Source organism: Adiantum capillus-veneris, chromosome 22 (assembly GCF_014529385.1).
Source record: "Adiantum capillus-veneris isolate H3 chromosome 22, ASM1452938v2, whole genome shotgun sequence".
Classification (NCBI taxonomy): Eukaryota; Viridiplantae; Streptophyta; class Polypodiopsida; order Polypodiales; family Pteridaceae; genus Adiantum; species Adiantum capillus-veneris.
In genome coordinates this window covers 98,837,734-98,855,677 of record NC_140952.1, presented here as the reverse complement: position 1 = coordinate 98,855,677, position 17,944 = coordinate 98,837,734, and the positions used below count along the sequence as shown (strand labels likewise).

At 45.4% G+C, this 17,944-nt stretch overlaps 1 protein-coding gene and 1 pseudogene across 3 annotated transcripts in view; one reads left to right on the top strand and one right to left on the bottom strand.

Annotated features, from left to right (window-relative positions):
• Nucleotides 1-17,944, top strand: part of LOC147429886 (retinal-binding protein) — a 139,056-nt gene that overhangs the window by 36,063 nt on the left and 85,049 nt on the right. For all 3 annotated transcript variants that reach the window (XM_086496085.1, XM_086496082.1, XM_086496084.1), the window contains exons 4-7: nt 10,192-10,348; nt 10,419-10,497; nt 10,564-10,604; nt 10,676-10,792. In XM_086496085.1, the coding sequence (XP_086352211.1) occupies nt 10,192-10,348; nt 10,419-10,497; nt 10,564-10,604; nt 10,676-10,792 (394 nt within the window). The remainder of the gene's footprint in view (nt 1-10,191; nt 10,349-10,418; nt 10,498-10,563; nt 10,605-10,675; nt 10,793-17,944) is intronic.
• LOC147429889 (uncharacterized) lies at nt 2,280-3,184 on the bottom strand (annotated as a pseudogene).

The window sequence follows — 17,944 nt, the reverse complement described above, 5'->3', positions numbered from 1 at the left end:
ATACGTGATGATGGGCTGATTCTCATTTCTGCATGTGTGGACTGACATAACCTTTGTTTTGGCTACATTGACTGACAAGCCCGTTGCATTTCAAAATGCATGTACCGCATCCAAAAGTTTCTGTAGAAGGAGGGCCTTGTAGGCAAAGAGAACCACATCATCGGCATATATGAGGAGAAGAAGCGTGAAAGTACCAATGCTAGGGTGATCTCCCCCCTCTCCCATAGCCTTGTTAATGAAATCATCAAGCTCATCTATGCATAGTCCAAAAAGTGTAGGTGACAAAGGGCATCCTTGTTTAACTCCCATAGTGCTCCTGAACTCTTGTGAGAAACCTGTGTTTGTCTTGAGTTTACATCTGACCTCTTGGTAGAGGCGTCCCACTGCTGCCCTGATATGCATAGGAACTCGCAGAGTTTCCATATGTGACCATAGCCCTTGACGGGTACTGTGTAAAACGCTTTCTTGAAGTCCACAAAACAACAATAGACGGTTTTGCCTTTTAGCCTGGCTTCATCCATCAAGACCCGGAGTGTGATAAGGTGGTCTATCGTGTTGTGACGGGCTCTAAATCCTGCTTGTCCAATGGTACGTTTCCCGTTATTTTCAGCCCATGTGTTAAGATCTTTCTCAATAATGCTTCCAAAAAGTTTTGCCATACATGAGCTCACCATGATGGTGCAATAATTAGTGAGAAAATTGCGGTCACCTCCTTTAAAGAGCGCTTTCACCTAGTTTTCTTGCCAATCTTGGGGTAAGTATTGGTTGATTGCTTGATTCATCATATGGTGTATCCATTTCTTAGCCTCAATACCCGACCATTTCAGCATTTCAGAGGTAAGATGTACTGTGTCAGCTGCTTTCCCATTCGCCAGGCTTTTGAGGCCTGACTGCCTGGAAGGTGATGGGCTTTGGATGTTCGGCCTGAGCCCCTGTGTATATCGCCTCTTGAGTCCCCGACGGGGCATACAAAGTTTGTACATAAGCATACATTTCGTTTAGGCTGAAATCTCCCATCACATCCCCTTTCTTCCCCTTCATGTTACGCCAAGCCTTCTTTGGCTCTTTCTTGAACCTGCTCAAGTCTAGTTGTTCTTTTGAGAGTTCATACATGCGTCTCTATTTCCTCTTGAGTGTATTGTATTCTCTAGCAGCCCATTCCCATTCATGTTAGTGTTGTGCTAAGCCTTTCATCTTACGTTTGGCCTCCTTGCATTCTACATCAAACCAAGGATTATGAGGTAAACCCTTCCTAGTCTGATTACCACTTTGATACTTGCCCACAATAATTTTTGCCGCTTCCTCCATTGCATGTCGGAAGATCTTCCACGTCTCTTCAATGTCACAAGGCATGTTCCGGTCAAACAATAAGCTATCTAAGAGACTAGCATAGTCCTCTTTCTTCGTGAGTTGCATTTTGTATGACCAATTCGGTGTATTCATTGTGTTGACAATAGGCATACTGGGCATGTGTAGGCATATATGGATTGGTGTATGGTTCGAGGTTGGTAGCCTGCTACCCACTTCAAAACTATGGACCGAGTCCAATGCATCGTATCTCACCAAGGCATAATCATTTGTACTCCTCCCATGATTTGCCAGAGGGTACGAACTTATCCGCACCATTCATGGCTACAAGCTGCATTGAGTTCATCATACTTATCATGGTTGACCCCTGTGCATTCATGATGTTATCACTTGAACATCTATCCCACATAGAACCCAAGTATAAGTTCCCCATTCTTCTCCGCAGGGTGCAGTGAAAGGTCTGTCAATTGTACCTGTGTGTTTCCAATCCGGGCATTCAAATCCCCAAGAAGGACAACTGCTCCCTCTTGTGCATACATTGCAATGTCTGTACATAGGTCAGCAAAGGGGTCATTCTTGGATAGCTGGTTTGTGTCATAAAAAGGTGACTCTTGATGCGGGATATAGCATCCTGCGACAAAGATCAATCCTTTTGATGAGCAAACCTTAACCCATATATAGCGCTTATGGTCATCAATCTTGCATACCTCAACCATCTTTTGAAGCTCTTCCTTATACATTACAACTACACCTCCTTGTCCTCGCATTTTGGTACCATTCCACCATACGGAGTGCTTGATATATCCACTAACGTCCGGCAGCCTGCATGTGTTTTGTTCCCATGTTTCCAATAGGAAGAGTATGTCAACTTGTGGTAGAATATCCACCTGCCCTTCTCCCTTATGCCATGGGAAACCTCTACAATTCCAACTTGTAACCTGTATGGTCGTGATCCCATGGGTCGCGTGCCCCTATGCATTTTTAGGCGGTGATGCTGGTTTTTTCTCCTTGGGACGTTCCTCATACTCTTTCCTTCTTTTTCCCTGTTGTGTCGGTGTTCTATCTACACTTACATAGTATTGAGTGCCTTTCAAGTAGAAGCGTGCAGTTTCCAAAATTATGGTCCTTTTGCGAGCATCCAACATTGTGCATACAACTGCCCTATGAGCATCAGTCTTCTTCTGGCCCACTCTATGTGCCCCGTATACCCCTGCATCTTGCATATCAAGCTTTTTTGCTAACAAGGTGGTAACATCTACGTTCAATGACATGACTGTTTCCCCCTCAGGTTGTGGCATGCCTCGTATCACAATGTTTTGGGATCTTTTTTCCCTTCCTTGTATTCGGTAGAATCCTCATGCGTATACATACTCTCATACGTATACATCTCTCCTGTCTTGTGTCCCATGGTCCTCTCTTGTTTCACTATCTGTGCCCAAGATGGAGGAGACCCCTCGGGTGCATCGGTTACATTATTGGTGACCTGTGTTATGTGACTTCCTTGTTCCAACACTTGAGTTTGCAGCGTTTTCAGGGTGTCTTCTTGTTGTTGAAGCTTCAGAGCTTGCAGTGCAATGGTATGATCCAACTCTTGGTTGCGTAGTGTCAGGTTTTTGATGTCTTCATTTTGACGTGAAATAACCTCATTCTGCTGTCGTACCTGTTCTTGGATAGACAGTAGCAGTCCCCAGATGTCCTGTGTAGTACATGTGATCGTCATGTCCCTTGAATCCTTGGGGGGCGTGTCCTTCGGCATTGATTTGATAGGTGATGAGCTCACTGTTCGACCGCTTCTGGATACCCTTTGATTAATGTGCGGTGATTGCATAGGTGGGGAATCGTGCAATACCTGTCAGCACTGTCGGCACTGTTGCTGTCGGCTGTCACGGCAGTGAAAGGAGTACCTTGGCAGCCATGGTGTATAGGCGGGAAGGTGCACAAGTTAATGCTCCAGCTGAGAGAGGTGCGCAGGCGGGCGCAGATACAGGCGCAGGTGCAGGGCGCAGGTTAGTGTGCCAGCGGGCTGGGCCTGCTTACATTCGCTCGCTCGCTCGCTCGCTCGAGAGAGAGAGGGAGAGACCAGCCTCTCAGATCATTTACCCATCTCATTGTTTATCTCCTTCACTAGATCCTCTGCACAGAGGCGAGGCTGCCGCATCCCTGACAGTGTTCTCACCCCTCCAGTATTGCAGCAGCAGATTCGTGACTTATGGTCCACGGATGCTTCTTATTGTGGACCCCCTGGAGAGTTTCTTGCTCATTGCATTACTCAGTCTAGTATTTACTGCCGTGATCAGACCGCTATTATTCATCGTCAGTTGAGGGTACGCGAGTCTGATCTTCACATCCTCTTGGTTCCACTCAGCGCTTGCTTGAGGAGTGGCCTCAGGATGCTCATTTCTCTGCTAGACAGACAGAGCTCACAGGAGATTCGTCGCGTACAGGAGGCTAGGTCTGAGTTCACTCATCATGCGTCAGTATCTCATTGGATAGCTAAAGCTGATCGAATGAATAAAGACTTCTTCGCTGCGTATAAAGAGCACCCTCCTGGCACCACCCTTCGGATTTTGTGCGATGCTCAGGGGACACTACATATGCATCCTAATGTTATACTTGATATGTCTGCAGATTATTTTGAGACATTGTTCACTGCTGATGTATGCACTACTGAGGTTTTACTTGCACGTGAGCAGATCTGGCATCACACGCGACACCGTTGTACAGACACTATGGCAGAGATCTTGTTGGCACCCTTCACACTTGCAGAGCTCCATGCTTCTATAGAGAGTCTTGATCCATCCTTCTGTCCAGGAGAGGATGGCCTCATTAGAGCTTTCTTTTTGACATATTGGGATGTATTGCATATACCACTGCTTCGCGGTTGTTAGGACATCTTTGCATCAGGATATATGCATTCGGATCTTTGTTCAGGTCTCATATCTCTTATTCCGAAGGGGGGTGACACCACTCAGCTCCGACAGTGGAGACCTATTACCCTACTCCGTTCGGTCTATAAGATATTAGCGTTAATGATCAGCCATCGCTTGCGGCCGTTCTTACCAGATATTATTCATACTTCTCAAACAGGCTTTGTCATCGATCGATGCATCTTGGATAATATCTTCACTTTTTATGAGGCAGTGGAGTGGGCCAGATCATCTTCTGAACCTCTCGCTTTTTTCATCCTTGACTTCGAGAAAGCATACGATCGTGTTGAGTGGAACTTTATCGAAGGAACTTTAGCCAGGATGGGTTTCCCTTCGAGATGGATCTCAGGCATTTCCGCTCTCTTCAGGACTGCCAGCAGTGCTATTACTATTGGTGGTCGTGTCAGTCGCAGTTTTGAGCTTTCTCGATCAGTCCGTTAGGGATGTCCTCTAGCAGCATATTTGTATCTGTTTGTGGGAGAGACTATGTCCGACTTTCTTCGTGCTCAGTCATGCATTTTGTGGCTTGACCATGCCAGTACCTACAGCTCCAGACCTTATCGATCAGGAGTTTGCTGATGACACTATGCTCATGTTACGCTATTTGCTAGCTGCTCTTGATGCCATGCGGGAGGCCCTAGAGGTTTGCACGCATTAACGGGCATAAATCCTATGGGTTACTGGTTGGCAGTGATGACATACCTACTTGGGGGGGTAGCTGATGGTTTCACATGGCTGCGACCGGGTCAGACATGCAGATATCTGGGCTTTTAGGTTGGATTAGATGTTACCTCACAGCAGCAGTTTGCACCTGTACTACAGTCTATTCGCAAGAAGCTATGCCATTGGTCTTCACGTCATCTGTCGTTGGCTTGCCGTTCATTGGTCGCCAACCAGGTCATTCTGGCTACAATATGGTATACGGCTTCCTGTTGGATGTTACATTCTGGTGTGATAGCTCCGCTCCGCCGCCTAGGGCGGAACTTTTTATGGAGTGGCATAGATGGGACTACTGATACCCGTGCTTGAGTTCGCTGGTCCACGATTATTCGTCCTAGGTCAGAGGGAGGCCTTGGCATTATTGATCCAGAGTTACAGAGACGCGCCCTTCTTACCAAGCTTATTGTTCGGGGTCTTTTTCCCGGACAAGAACCTTGGAAGATGCTTCTTCAGGCCGGTCTTTGCGCAGTGACTCCACGACTCTGCACTAGAGATGGCCATACTTGGCAGACAGGGTATCGTTTTCTCTTTACTGATGCCCCCTTGTCCACCACCTCCCTCGCCCCCTTCATCCAATCACTCCTTCAGATTTGGGTTTCCATGCGACGGGCTATCATACGCTCACCTCCCTCATGTCGTGAGGAGATTGAGCGCCAGCCTCTCATTTGGAATGCTGCAGTTCTTGATTCTTCGGTTGATCCACCCCGTCAGCTTGGAGAGAGGACTCACATTGATTGGGCTGCCTGGGACGTTGGCTCTGCTGCCTCTATGCGATTGTTTCATGAGACATGGATGCTAGATGCTGATTTTGTGGCAGAACATTATGACATTAGTCGTGGGGTGATAGACAGACTGCTTGAGATTGATTCCGCCGTTCCTTCATAGTGGGATGCAGTCATGAGAGGCACGGTTCAGATTCCTCCCCATTGTGGCTGGGAAGGCCTCTTTGCTCAGAGCACTCTCTTATTAGTTCGTTTAGACACCATGCTGTTCACAGTTGATATTGACCAGTCTGAGGGGATTCATGCTAGATTGACATATGATGCCACCTCTCCGCACCCTGTCCTTCCTGGAGCTCTATGGGAGGCCATCAGAGTAGTTGGCTCCCACGGGAAGCGTCGTTGTGTTGACCCCCGTTTCGCTTCCGCTGATGTTGCACTTTGGAGGCTTTGGGTGTGGGAGGGTCGTGCCCTATCTCAGCTTTATTGGGACCTAGGAGAGTGGCATTGGCCTCACTCTGACCCCACCTGTGCACCTGTATCCTTCTTTGAGTACACTGTCAGGATTGGACGGTTAGCATTGATGAGACAGCAGCCAGAGCAGCCCACTCGTATGCGTTTCTGGTTACATTCATGCCTCTCTCATGCCTATCTGCAGCAGTTTTGGTCTGCCATCTGGGATTTACATGCGGGTCGTAGTATTTCTTTTTTCATGTGGATGATTGCACATGCGGGACTTCCAGTTGGGACTTGGCTAGCTACTATGGGTCATGATCCGTTATGTAGTCGCTGTCCTTTGTGACTCCTTGAGTCACCTGCACTCTGTCTTTGGTCATGCTCAGCTTCCCACGTAGTGTGGCTTGCAGTTTGCTTTCTACTTAGCAGAGCAGGTGTTCAACATGGATTTCTTACTTGGGGATCTGTCTCATGGTCGATGCCGATGCCTGGCCCCCATCTTTTTTACGAGGGCTCAGACACAGATCTAGCCTTTATGCTTACCTCGGCTGGTTATCGGAGAGGGACTTTGGCTATGCTACCACAAATTGCTTGGCAGGGGGATTCTTAGACACATGATGAGGTTTTTTCAGTCATCACTAGTGTTACACTATGGAATGTTTGGAGAGCTCGTTGTCTCCACATTCTAAGTTCGGCTCCACAGCTCCTTCAGGATACCCTCACTGCCATTTGGCTGGACATCATTCACACCCTGATTTGGCAGTGGGATTCTTCCTCAGCTGCATCTCAGCAGCCGAGGCTCGCCGATTTGCCTTCCTTTGGCGTTGGGCACGCTCCCCACTCTTCTTCACACTTACCGGTTGGCAGATTACGTGGCATTATGCCCCTCCTCAGTGGTTTCTCCTCCACTCGTCACACCGATCACCATGAGATTGTTTTAGTCGAGTTGTCACTATAGTGGCTCTCCTCCTTACATTCAGCTTGTACGCCCCACGTGATAGGCTATTTTGGCAACCGTTGGGGATTATATTGTTCTCAGTAATATACAGCCCTGACTTTTTCCAAAAGAGAGAGAGAGAGAGAGAGAGAGAGAGAGATGAAATGAAATGTAATACTAACGTCTTCAAAAGGCCAAAATGACCTATGAGACCAAAAGGTTACATGTGGTGAATCTAATACCGGGTCTGGGTAAAAAAAGTACAAAGAACTGAAAAGAAAGTAGTGGGTAGGGGTGGGGTGAAAGCTGATACATAGGGAATACAAAAAGGGGGGGAAGGGGGGTGAGCTGATACAATGGAGCTTTCTGACAGTCGAGGCATCATATACATGTACATCAGTATCCAAAAGGCTATAGAGATTCAATGTCCTCCAAAGTAGGCACTCTGTTGGGACGGCTCCTATGTTGTGCCAGTATGGTATGGTTCCTCTGTCGCAAGCTGCGTCGATGTCGAGAGGGCCCCCTCATCCGTGGGCGACGTGATCGCCCCAACTCTATCGCTCGATCAAGCAGTATGCCTCTGGTGCCTCTGGTGTTGTCATGTTGCTGGGGCTGCTCGGACTCCTTTGTCTGTGATTGAAAGAAATCTGTAATCTTCCGTTGTTGCTGGATCTCTCTCATTGTGCCCCTCTTCAAGAGGTCCTCTCTGTGTTTGCGAATCTCCAGTAGGTATAATCCGAAGCATCTCTGATCCTGGTATCTCATTACTCTAGAAAGTGGCCCAAAATCCTCTTTGAATAGACAATGAAAGTGGCCTCGTATCTCATAGTATACTGGGCAGTGACATGTAATGTAGCTCTGTCTCTGGCTCTATCTGGCACACTTGACAAATCTTGGACTCGGCGGGTACTCCTCTAAATCTACCTGTCTCGATCTCTAGTTGATGTGAGGATGTGCGTATCTGACCATTGGCACATTGTATCCCGTGGGATAGAGGAGTGTCTATGTATCGTGGTCTGATAAAAAAACCATCCTCCGTGAATTGGAGAAGATGCTCTCTATAGAAAGTCATCTTCGTACCTAGCTCATGCGTAGGTTGTATCCATGTCCTCTTCGTATCCAACTGGAGCAAGTCCTGTTTGATAAGCCTGGTAATCTCTGCCCTAGTGAGGAAGATGGAGGGTGCATCTAGAGAGTACTGAAATGGGGTAGCTGATCCATACTAAAGCCATGGAACTGAAACCAAGATGCCATTTCTGCATACCAACATGAGAGAGAACATGATGATGTGGCAGTCTCGTACGAACACCCTGATTTTGTGCTGCTATTTTCTATGCAAATGGCGGAAGTGCTGACGTGACATTGCTGACAACTTTTATGCATCTACTAAAGCAGTTGTCTGTTAAGTCTTTTAGGAGCGCCATGTTTTTAGTAGGTGTTGCTTCTAGAGATGCCTAGCTTTTGTAACTGTGGAAAGACGAGTGAGTTCTTCCTACCAAGTCTTGGACGTTGTTGTAATGTTGATTGATAGTTTAATCAGTCTAATCCCTAATGAAGTGTGTGGAACGCACATCACAGCATTCAGTGGATAGTTTAACAATCTCAGATTGTGGCCAAACATCGTACGTATCTACATCCAAGACAACACCGAGTCATCTAGTGATGAGTGGCATAGCTACGAATTAGAAAGTACAAGGGCAAGGCGCGTCATGCTAAGATGAAGAGGGCATTGGTATGCATCTCACCAAGTCTTGGACGTTGTTGTAATGTTGATTGATAGTTTAATCAGTCTAATCCCTAATGAAGTGTGTGGAACGCACATCACAGCATTCAGTGGATAGTTTAACAATCTCAGATTGTGGCCAAACATCGTACGTATCTACATCCAAGACAACACCAAGTCATCTAGTGATGAGTGGCATAGCTACGAATTAGAAAGTACAAGGGCAAGGCGCGTCATGCTAAGATGAAGAGGGCATTGGTATGCATCTCTTTACTCTTAGGTGGACGAACATAACCCTCATATTTCTATGTAGTAAGAACGATGATGTGACTTAATCTAATCCCTGATGATGTGTGACGGGAGATTTTATCCATGAGTGGATGTGTGATATGTTCAACCTTGCACTTCAACATGGTATGCTTTATGATTGGAGTACTAATTGGGTTAAGCCTTTGCATAAAGGATGGGATGTACAAAATGTAAACAACTACCGGACTATAATGATTGGGTCTCTTATGGCAAAGTTGTTTGGGTGCATAATGGAGATGAAATTGAGTGATTGGGCTGAAAAGAATGACAAGCATGCAAAAGGACAAGCGGGTTTTTGTCGATGCTATAGCACCATTGATCATATTGTCACTCTTTGTGTTCTCATGGAGGAAAGTTGGTTGAAAGGCAAGCGATTGTATTGTTGTTTTTGTGGACTTTAAGAAAGCCGTTGACACGATTCCACGTAACAATTTGTGGAGAAGAACTCCAAGTGCCAATGCAAAACTCACAACACGAACATCAGCAGAAAACATAACAATCTCAGAGGCAAGCCAAATATTGCATGTGAGATACACTTCTTTGGACACATTATTGTGTCCAAGGGTGTTCTCATGATCGAGTGAAAGTGGCGGCTATTCGTGATTGGCCTATATTGAGAAATGTACATGATGTAAGGAGCTTTTTTGGCTTGTGAGGGTTGTGTCAGAAAGATTAAGGCTAAAGTCGTCAGTGACATATAATATAAATGTAGTCAACTTTAAGTCTTCTGAGCTATATGATTCTTTCTTGAATAAATCATTTTTAGCTATCAGGACATACTGACTACTTTTGTTGCATTCATGACATATATTCCTCAAGATTTTGTGAATCATTTATTAGACATCATCAGTTAGGGAAAATTAGATACGACGACGAGCGTGATTTTCTCTTCTTTCATATCCTTGTACAGCCCTTGAAAATGTAGGAAAGAAACGCTGTCCAGGTGTTGTTTCTGGAAGATTAAGGCTTAACCTGTCAGAGTGCACATTATACAATATATATCTAGTGAAAATTATGTCTTCCGAGCTATATGTTTCATTTTTCAATGGGCCCTTTTAGTTATCAGGACAACTTAACTACTTTCTGGTGCAGTCATGACATATATGCCTCAAGATTTTCGCGGAACACTCATTAGACAACAGCGTGAGAGGTCTGAAAAGCGGCGACAGCAGGAAGTTGACACATTGATAAATAATGGAGGAAGCATCCACGAAAAATTTATACTTTTATGGCATCAACAGATGGACAGGTACTTTCAAGGCCACAAAAATATGTTGCATTGTATGGATCTGTTGATGGCATGAGATGTTCTGCTGTAGGAGGAGACAACTTGCACAACTTGGCTCTGCGACTGGAGTTTACAAAACTATAGTGAAGTATTTAGTTGGAGTTCCACAGGTACATCTCAGACTTGCGTAAAACAGATCCCTTCTTTTTATTGAGATTAACCATTTTATGTTGCAGGTTTTACTTGACTTTGTTCGGCAAATCAATGATCACAATGGGTGAGTTTCAAACGTTTCCAAAATTTTTATAAAAATCGGGTCACAATGCCAACTGAAATCTTGTGGGATAGGCCTATGGAAGAGCAACGTGAGCGCTATGGACCTTTTCTTCATCGTTTAACGTCACTCTCAATTTCTATCAGAATATTTCTGGTATTATGGTGGAAATTGTCAGACAATTCATCATTGTAAGTTTTGCTTTTGTCCATTTGCTTTTTTGCAGTTCTGTGATAATTCATATTGTAGGCTGTAGGCGGGCATTACACTTGTATGAAGCTTTATCAATCTTTGGATGCAAAAACTACAGAGGTTCTCCTTTTCCCATCTGACATGTAAATACCCAAGTGTGGCTCCCCAGTGAGTCCAAGTGAAGTGATCTCCATTATGCTTTATCTTTGGGGGCAAGGGCACCATGTCCAAATAGTGCAAAGCTGCAATAAATGAGACTATATTTCTCACTGCCTGAGAAATTCTGCTGTGTGGAGGGTGTGGTCTAGATGAAAATCAGGTGACTTGCACATGTCAAGCTCCTGCCAGAAGTGGCAGCAGAAGATGTACGCAGGTTACGAAATAATTGTGGTTGGTGCAAGCCTCTCTCACATCAAGTGCACAGCCACTGTTGTATCTCACACACACCATCCTGATGGCAGCCGATCGGATTGTGAGCCACTGCATTTGATAGACCTCTTTGTCTCGCTTCCTCAAGAAACCCTGCATGAGGGAGTCACCCCAGCTTCCGTCTACGTTTTGTCAAAGTCAAGGCTGCAGTCCATGACACATACAAAGCATGGAGCCCTTCACAGAGCATAGATTGGCGGATTTCTAGGTGCTGAAGATGGATTGAAGGTGTTCTACGATTGCTCTCCCTCCATGCCGGTATTTGCTTGCTGTTTCTGCCTGGTTCCTGCCTTGCCGCATACCCCAACTCCAGCCAATGACGACTTGCTTGGCTTCATTGGGCCCCATTGGTGCAGGGTCAGACACTTTTTTCCATTGTGTGTATTTCTGTTTGGAATGTTTTGTTTTTTTTCTCCTTTCTGTTTTCTTCTGGATGTCTGAATGTTTTATTGATTTGTTTATTCTGGTTTTCTTTTGTTTTTGTATGCCTATTCCCTGCATCGGTGTGTGTGCGCGCGCGTGCATGTGTGTGACTGTATACAGCGTGTGGTGTGTGTGGTGTACCTGACCTAGCCACAGGTTTGGGGGTGTGAATACATCGACCGATGGATTTGCGTGAGCAGTGCATTTACAAGCGCTGGAAAGTGATGGAGAATTTGGCTATGAATGCCTTGACTCTCTTATCAAAGAATGTTCATATGAGGATTTTGAAGATGTACGCCGATATTCGGAAGGGCCTGCCCCTGTCATGTTGTGCCCCCATTGAAAAATATTACTCAGAAAAACTTCCTCGTAATGACAACACTTCTTTGGTTGAGGCTTGGGACAAGGTTGTTTGATCCTATTAGGAAGTAGCTATAGGGGAAGCCTCTTCATTGCAGATTGCCGCTCTATTTAGTCCTCTTGGTCCAGGTTATGATACGTCTCCTCATGTACCCATCGCTGATGAGGATATGCGAATGGCCACTGGTACTGAAGTCTCTTCTTTCTTGTTTCCACGCCCACTGTATATACCATATAGGATGCATAGTTCTTTAGATTGCATCTCTTATGATGTGCGTGGGTTATGCAATCACGAAAAGTGGTGGCTTACCTTGGTACTATGTGTCACAAAGTGATGACGTGGCATGACCAACTGGAAGAGAAATGGCCGAGTGGACAAGAGAAACCGAACCAACTAACTTTGAAGAACTTACGAGCACTGGCTGTGGGGCCCGAAACCTTAAAGGAGAGAAGCTTGCACTCTGAAAGAAATTTTTGTAAATCGCATTGACATGTTGACGTGGCAGATCGTACGGATGCTGACGTGGCATGGCTGTACGGATTTTGTGCGTTTTGCGTTGCCTGTGCCACATGGCAGGCTATACGGATTTTCGCAATTTTTGCTAGCTTTTGGGAGCATATGCTTTTGGGGGTTTAGTGCTTTTGAACTGATTTCTTTTGGGGCTTTGCTTTTGGGCATCCCTTGTGAGTTTAAAAGAGCCCTTGGGCCTCTCACTCTGCAGTCTGGACGGAGAGTCTGAGAGCAAAGGATCCTCGGGACATTGTACTTTGTGAAGCATTAATAATAAAGAAATACCGAAAGAGGCGCAAGTCTTTGAGGCCAGTGCTTCTGGGCGCGGAACTCCGCCATGCCATGTCGTGTCGACTCTCTCTAGTAAAGTTTAGTGATTTTGAAGTTTCTCTTTGTGTGTTTCTATTGATTTCTCGCTTGGAGTGTCCAATGCCCAGAAAGATTCTTCTTTTATGAAGGATCCGATCCCTTCTGCAACAGACATTGATTCTCGAGGAGAATCTGACGAACGAGTCGAGTTTGTTTTGCTTGCTAAAGAATCTTTGTGTCCCGACCTCGGACCTATTAGCCACTCCCACCCTTTGTCCATCGCGCATCGGGCGGGCTTCCATCTTCATCGCTCTGTCTTAGATGGTATAAGCCATAAAGAACCAAGAGTACACATGGGTTTTGGCGAAGAATCTGACAAAGATAACACCTCTCGGTGGGAAGGCAAAGAAAAGTTGAAATCAGGCATGGGAACTGAAGAAAAGAATGAAGAATTGGGCAAATTCTCGGTGGGTACTCCCAGAACCCGAAGTATGTGAAGTATCTGAAGACTTATCCGATGGATGAGATTCACCCGAGATGCTGAGAGGCCATTGATTCTCCTCTTCGATCGAGGAGAAAACTGAAAGGAGAGACGAGTGCAAAAAAGCGGAAGTTGTACTCGTAGAAAAAGCTGGACAGAGCTCTTGAGAAGAAGATGAACCAGATAATGAAAGGCTTGAAGCCCTCTTACAAGAAGAAGAAATTGGTAGATTTCCTCGGTTATTTGGATTCGTCTTCAGAGAGTTTCTACAGTTCGTCGTCCTCTAGCTCTAGAGAGGATGAGAAAAGGCGGAAGTTGCGGAGAAAGAGCATGAAAAGCAGATTTCTAAAAAGTCTAGAAGGCATGGGAGGCCATCTAGCAGTTCGGAGGAGGAGAGCTCGTCTTCTTTTGACAATGAACAAATCAGCAAGAAGACCAAGGAGTTCATGGAAGGGGGTCAGGCCGTTAGATTTGAGACGTTTTCAGGCTACCAGGACACACATCAAGCCCTTGAGTTTGTACAACAGTTTCGTTGCCTTCACTAGAGGTTGGTTCAGGGAACACTCCAAGCTGCGAAGTGCGGCATCTTACTTAAAAGGGAATGCACAAACATGGTGGTCTACTCTGTTATTGTGCGAGAAGCACCTACAATGTGGTTAAAATTAAAGAAAATTTTCACGTCAACTTGGATATCAAACGAATATGAAAGAGATGTCATCACGGCTTGGCATCACTTGAGAATGACTAAGAAGATACACTGGACGACTATTGCTAGAGGTTTTGGGATACTTATTTTCAGGTGAACTTGGATATCAAACGAGTATGAAAGAAATGTCATCACGACTTGGCATAACTTGAGAATGACTAAGAAAGATACATTGGATGACTACTTTGAGAGACTAGGTTGAGCGGTTTTGCTGTGGTTTACCAAAAGAGATCCGAGAGTATTGTCTAAACCAAAAGTCTGACTCTATTCAGAGACTTACGTTATGGGACATGCTAAGCAAGGATTTGGAATGCATGCTGGCTCATTGACTTATCCTACGGACATGATGGCATGTAAGTCTCAATCATTGAAATCCTGAGATGCATTATCATCTGATCCCCTTTCTTCTTCGGAATCCTCTGATGAATTTGCATGTGATTCCCTTAGTTCGTCGGAACCCTCGGATGCGCTATCATCTGATTCTCTTACTACTCTAGAATCCAGTGATGAGCCATCATCTGGTTCCCTTGATTTATTGACAGACTAGCTATCGAGAGGTCCCGAGGCACAAGGAAAGAAAGGAAAGGGAATCAGCTGGTAGATGATAGAATTCCCTAGATCTAGATTGAGGTGCCAAGGACAGGGAGGCCAAAGGGCTATTGATAGGTCAAAGTGCACAAGAAAAGAACAGAAAGGTAAGCTAGGTCCACTAGATAATTTGGTCAAGGGTACTTTTTGGCCCTCAATGCAAAATGGATGGAGGAAGAGAACCTGGCAAATTCTCTTCAAAGAGAGTTGTATCTTGAAGCTTTAGGGCTATTAGCAATGTCTACGCCAAAAGTTATTGATGAATCAGCAAGGTTGAATTTGGTGCGGTGCGGACTGCAGAAGAGGGGAGCCACTCCACTCCTTTGTCACAGATTGCTTAGATTGAATAAAGTCACTAATTTCTCTTTGAGATTTTAGGATAGTGATGGGCTGATAGTATTTTGCGGAATGACTTTATGAATTGTGTGCATTGAATTGAAAATTTTCTTGATTGAATTGAAAAGATGTGCTCTTTCATGTCTGTGTTGTTAAATACATGTAGAGAAGATGAAATGTCTGTAACATTTTGTCTGATGAATGACTTGAACCTAGTGCATCTAGACATTTGTTAGAGATCTAGATGTGATGGCTAAGTGAATGAAGAATGAATGAGATTTGAAATGAGTGCATCTCGACATTTGTTAGAGATCGGTGAGATCTGGATGTGATGCCTAAGTGAATGAAATTCTAGTGCATCAAGATGTCTATTTGGATAAGATGATTGGATATTGTTGCAGTGCATCAAGAGTTCCGAAAGGATGAGATGGCTACATAGTGATCTACGTGTATCAAGAGTTCGGGACGGAATGAGATGGCTAGATTGAATGATGGAAAACACGGTGTTTCAGTGTGAACTAAGTGTGTGATTCTATGAACTGCATGCTATGTCTGAGAGTAACAATTTAGTAGATCAAGACATCCGTGAAAAGGTCAATGTGGTTTGGATGTGATTTGCTAAATGGTTAAAATGATCAAGTTTGGTTCTTTGCTCTTCGTAGGTTTGTAGTAGTATTCATTTTTCGATTTCGTATTTAGCTTACTTGAGGACTTAAGAATGTGTTTCGTCAGAAGTTGTTGTGTGAAGTTTGATTTCTAGGATTAAGTTTTTAAGATGTCTTATCCTTTTTTTGCTTAAAGTTGAGTACTTGTTTTAAGCCAAATACGTTACGTCAACTTATTTTATACATGCCTTTTTTAAAAACATTTTTAAGTTAATAATGTTTTGTTTTATCTAGTTTTGTTTCGTAGCAAACAAAGTGATTTAGTTTGTTTGTTTTTGTTTTTCCTTTCTTTTCTTGTGTCCCTTGCTTTTATAGTTTTATGAGTGCTTTATTCCCTCTTATAATTCGTGAGTTCAGACTATTCTGAACTTATGAAGGTATATATATTTGTCTTTGAGACTCTCGATAGAAATGTGATTGATCAGTATGACAGATGTCTTTGTAGAAGTACTGGATCGGTGGAGTTTGGTGCATGAGTACATAGAGTCAGTGTCTACTGAAGAAAGTTTTTGTCCTTTGGGTGTTTTGCAGGTGTAATCAAGGGCGATTACAATTCTTTCAAGAGGGGGGAATGTCACAAAGTGATGACTTGGCATGAGCAAGTGGAAGAGAAATGGCCGAGTGTATAAGAGAAACCAAACCCACCAACTTGAAGAACTTACGAGCACCGGCGGTGATACCGAACCACTAAAAGATAGAAGCTTGCACTCTGAAAGAAATTTTCGTAGATCGCGCTGACATGCTGACATGTCAGATCGTACAGATGCTGACGTGGCAGGGCTGTATTGGTTTTCTACGCTTTGTGCTGGCTTTGCGCTGGCTGTGCCACTTGGAAGGCTGTACAGATTTTCGCTAGCTTTTGGGAGCAGATGCTTTTGGGGTTTAGTTCTTTTGAATTGATTGCTTTTGGGGCTTTGCTTTTGGGCATCCCTTGTAAGTTTAAAAGAGCCCTTGTGCCTCTCACTGTGCAGGGCATCTGGACGTAGAGTCTGAGAGCAGAGGACCCTCGAGACATCCCCCCCCCCCCCCCCGCCCCCCCGAGAAATAGATCCTTCTATTAGTTAATGAAACTGCCCATAGGGCTACCACCACCTCTACTAGAGAGGTCTACAGCAAACATAAGGGGAGACTCTCAATGAAAAAACAACATATGTACAATGAGGCTAAATCAGGAGATAGGAGGAGGGAAAATCCACACAGGTGGACGGTAATGCCATCTGAGCACACCTTGGACCATGGCGAAGAAAGGCCCAGGGCGCTAGAGTCGAAGGAAAGCCTCTCTACGCTCCCGCATGCGGTCGGAGCTGCCCTGGAGTCTCTTGAACTATCCTCTGAGTGTATGGATCAGCTCTAGCCAAAGATCTCGAGCTGTCTTTGCTGGTGGTACAAGGCGAGCCTCAAAGATGCCGAAGCAGGGGGCCCGCCAGATGAACCAGAGTGTCAGGCAGCAGATGAGCTCCCCTCTCTCTCTCTCTCTCTCTCTCTCTCTCTCTCTCTCTCTCTCTCTCTCTGTGCTCCACTCCTGTGGAGTAAGCTCCGTAGCAGGCTGGAGTGTAGGTCGACCCCCTTGCATCACTATCATCCTGCTGGTGGAGGACAGCTCAAACTGAAGAGCCGGGCTCGTAAGAGTGGACCAAGCAACTGTCCCCTAGGTGTACTGTCGTGTTGAGGAAAGAGCTGGCATCAACCGAAGGACACGAAGCCAAACGTGCTGCGCCAAAGGACAGTCCCAAAGACAATGACGCTGATACTCCATAGGATGGTCACAAGTTGCGCATGCTGCCGAAAGACTACTATGTACAAGCGAGCTCCCAACTATGGTAGCTCGATGTGCAACCAGCCACTGGAACAAAGTGACTCGCCGCGGTTGTCCGGAGTCCCACAACCTCGCCCAAAAAGCTGACAAGAACTCAGCTGTGAGACCCTCCTCCTGCCAATGAGGTCCTGCAGCAGGACGAGCCTCTCTCCGCGCTGCCAGTATGTGACGTCCCAGACGAACAATGTACTGAAAGAAAGAAATACCTGGGTGGTCTACTGAGGAGAAGGGATCCCTCCAAAACCACTCTCCAGGATCCCACTGCATACGTGCGGGGGGACAACTCTCCCAAGCCCACAACCTCTAGTGGCCAGTCTCAAGAGCTGCTGGGTCAGGATCTATGACACAAGTCCTTCCACAGATGCTCACAACTCGGATCCTCTGAAAACAACACTCTGCCACATGTGGGGCCTCTACTGAGTAGGCCGAGCCGGGCCATACTCCTTGCCGGGATCTTCGTTGTGATCCCTTCCCGCATCTCTGGATGCAGAGGGAGTCGACTAATCCTTGCGTGAAGCCATAGGTGC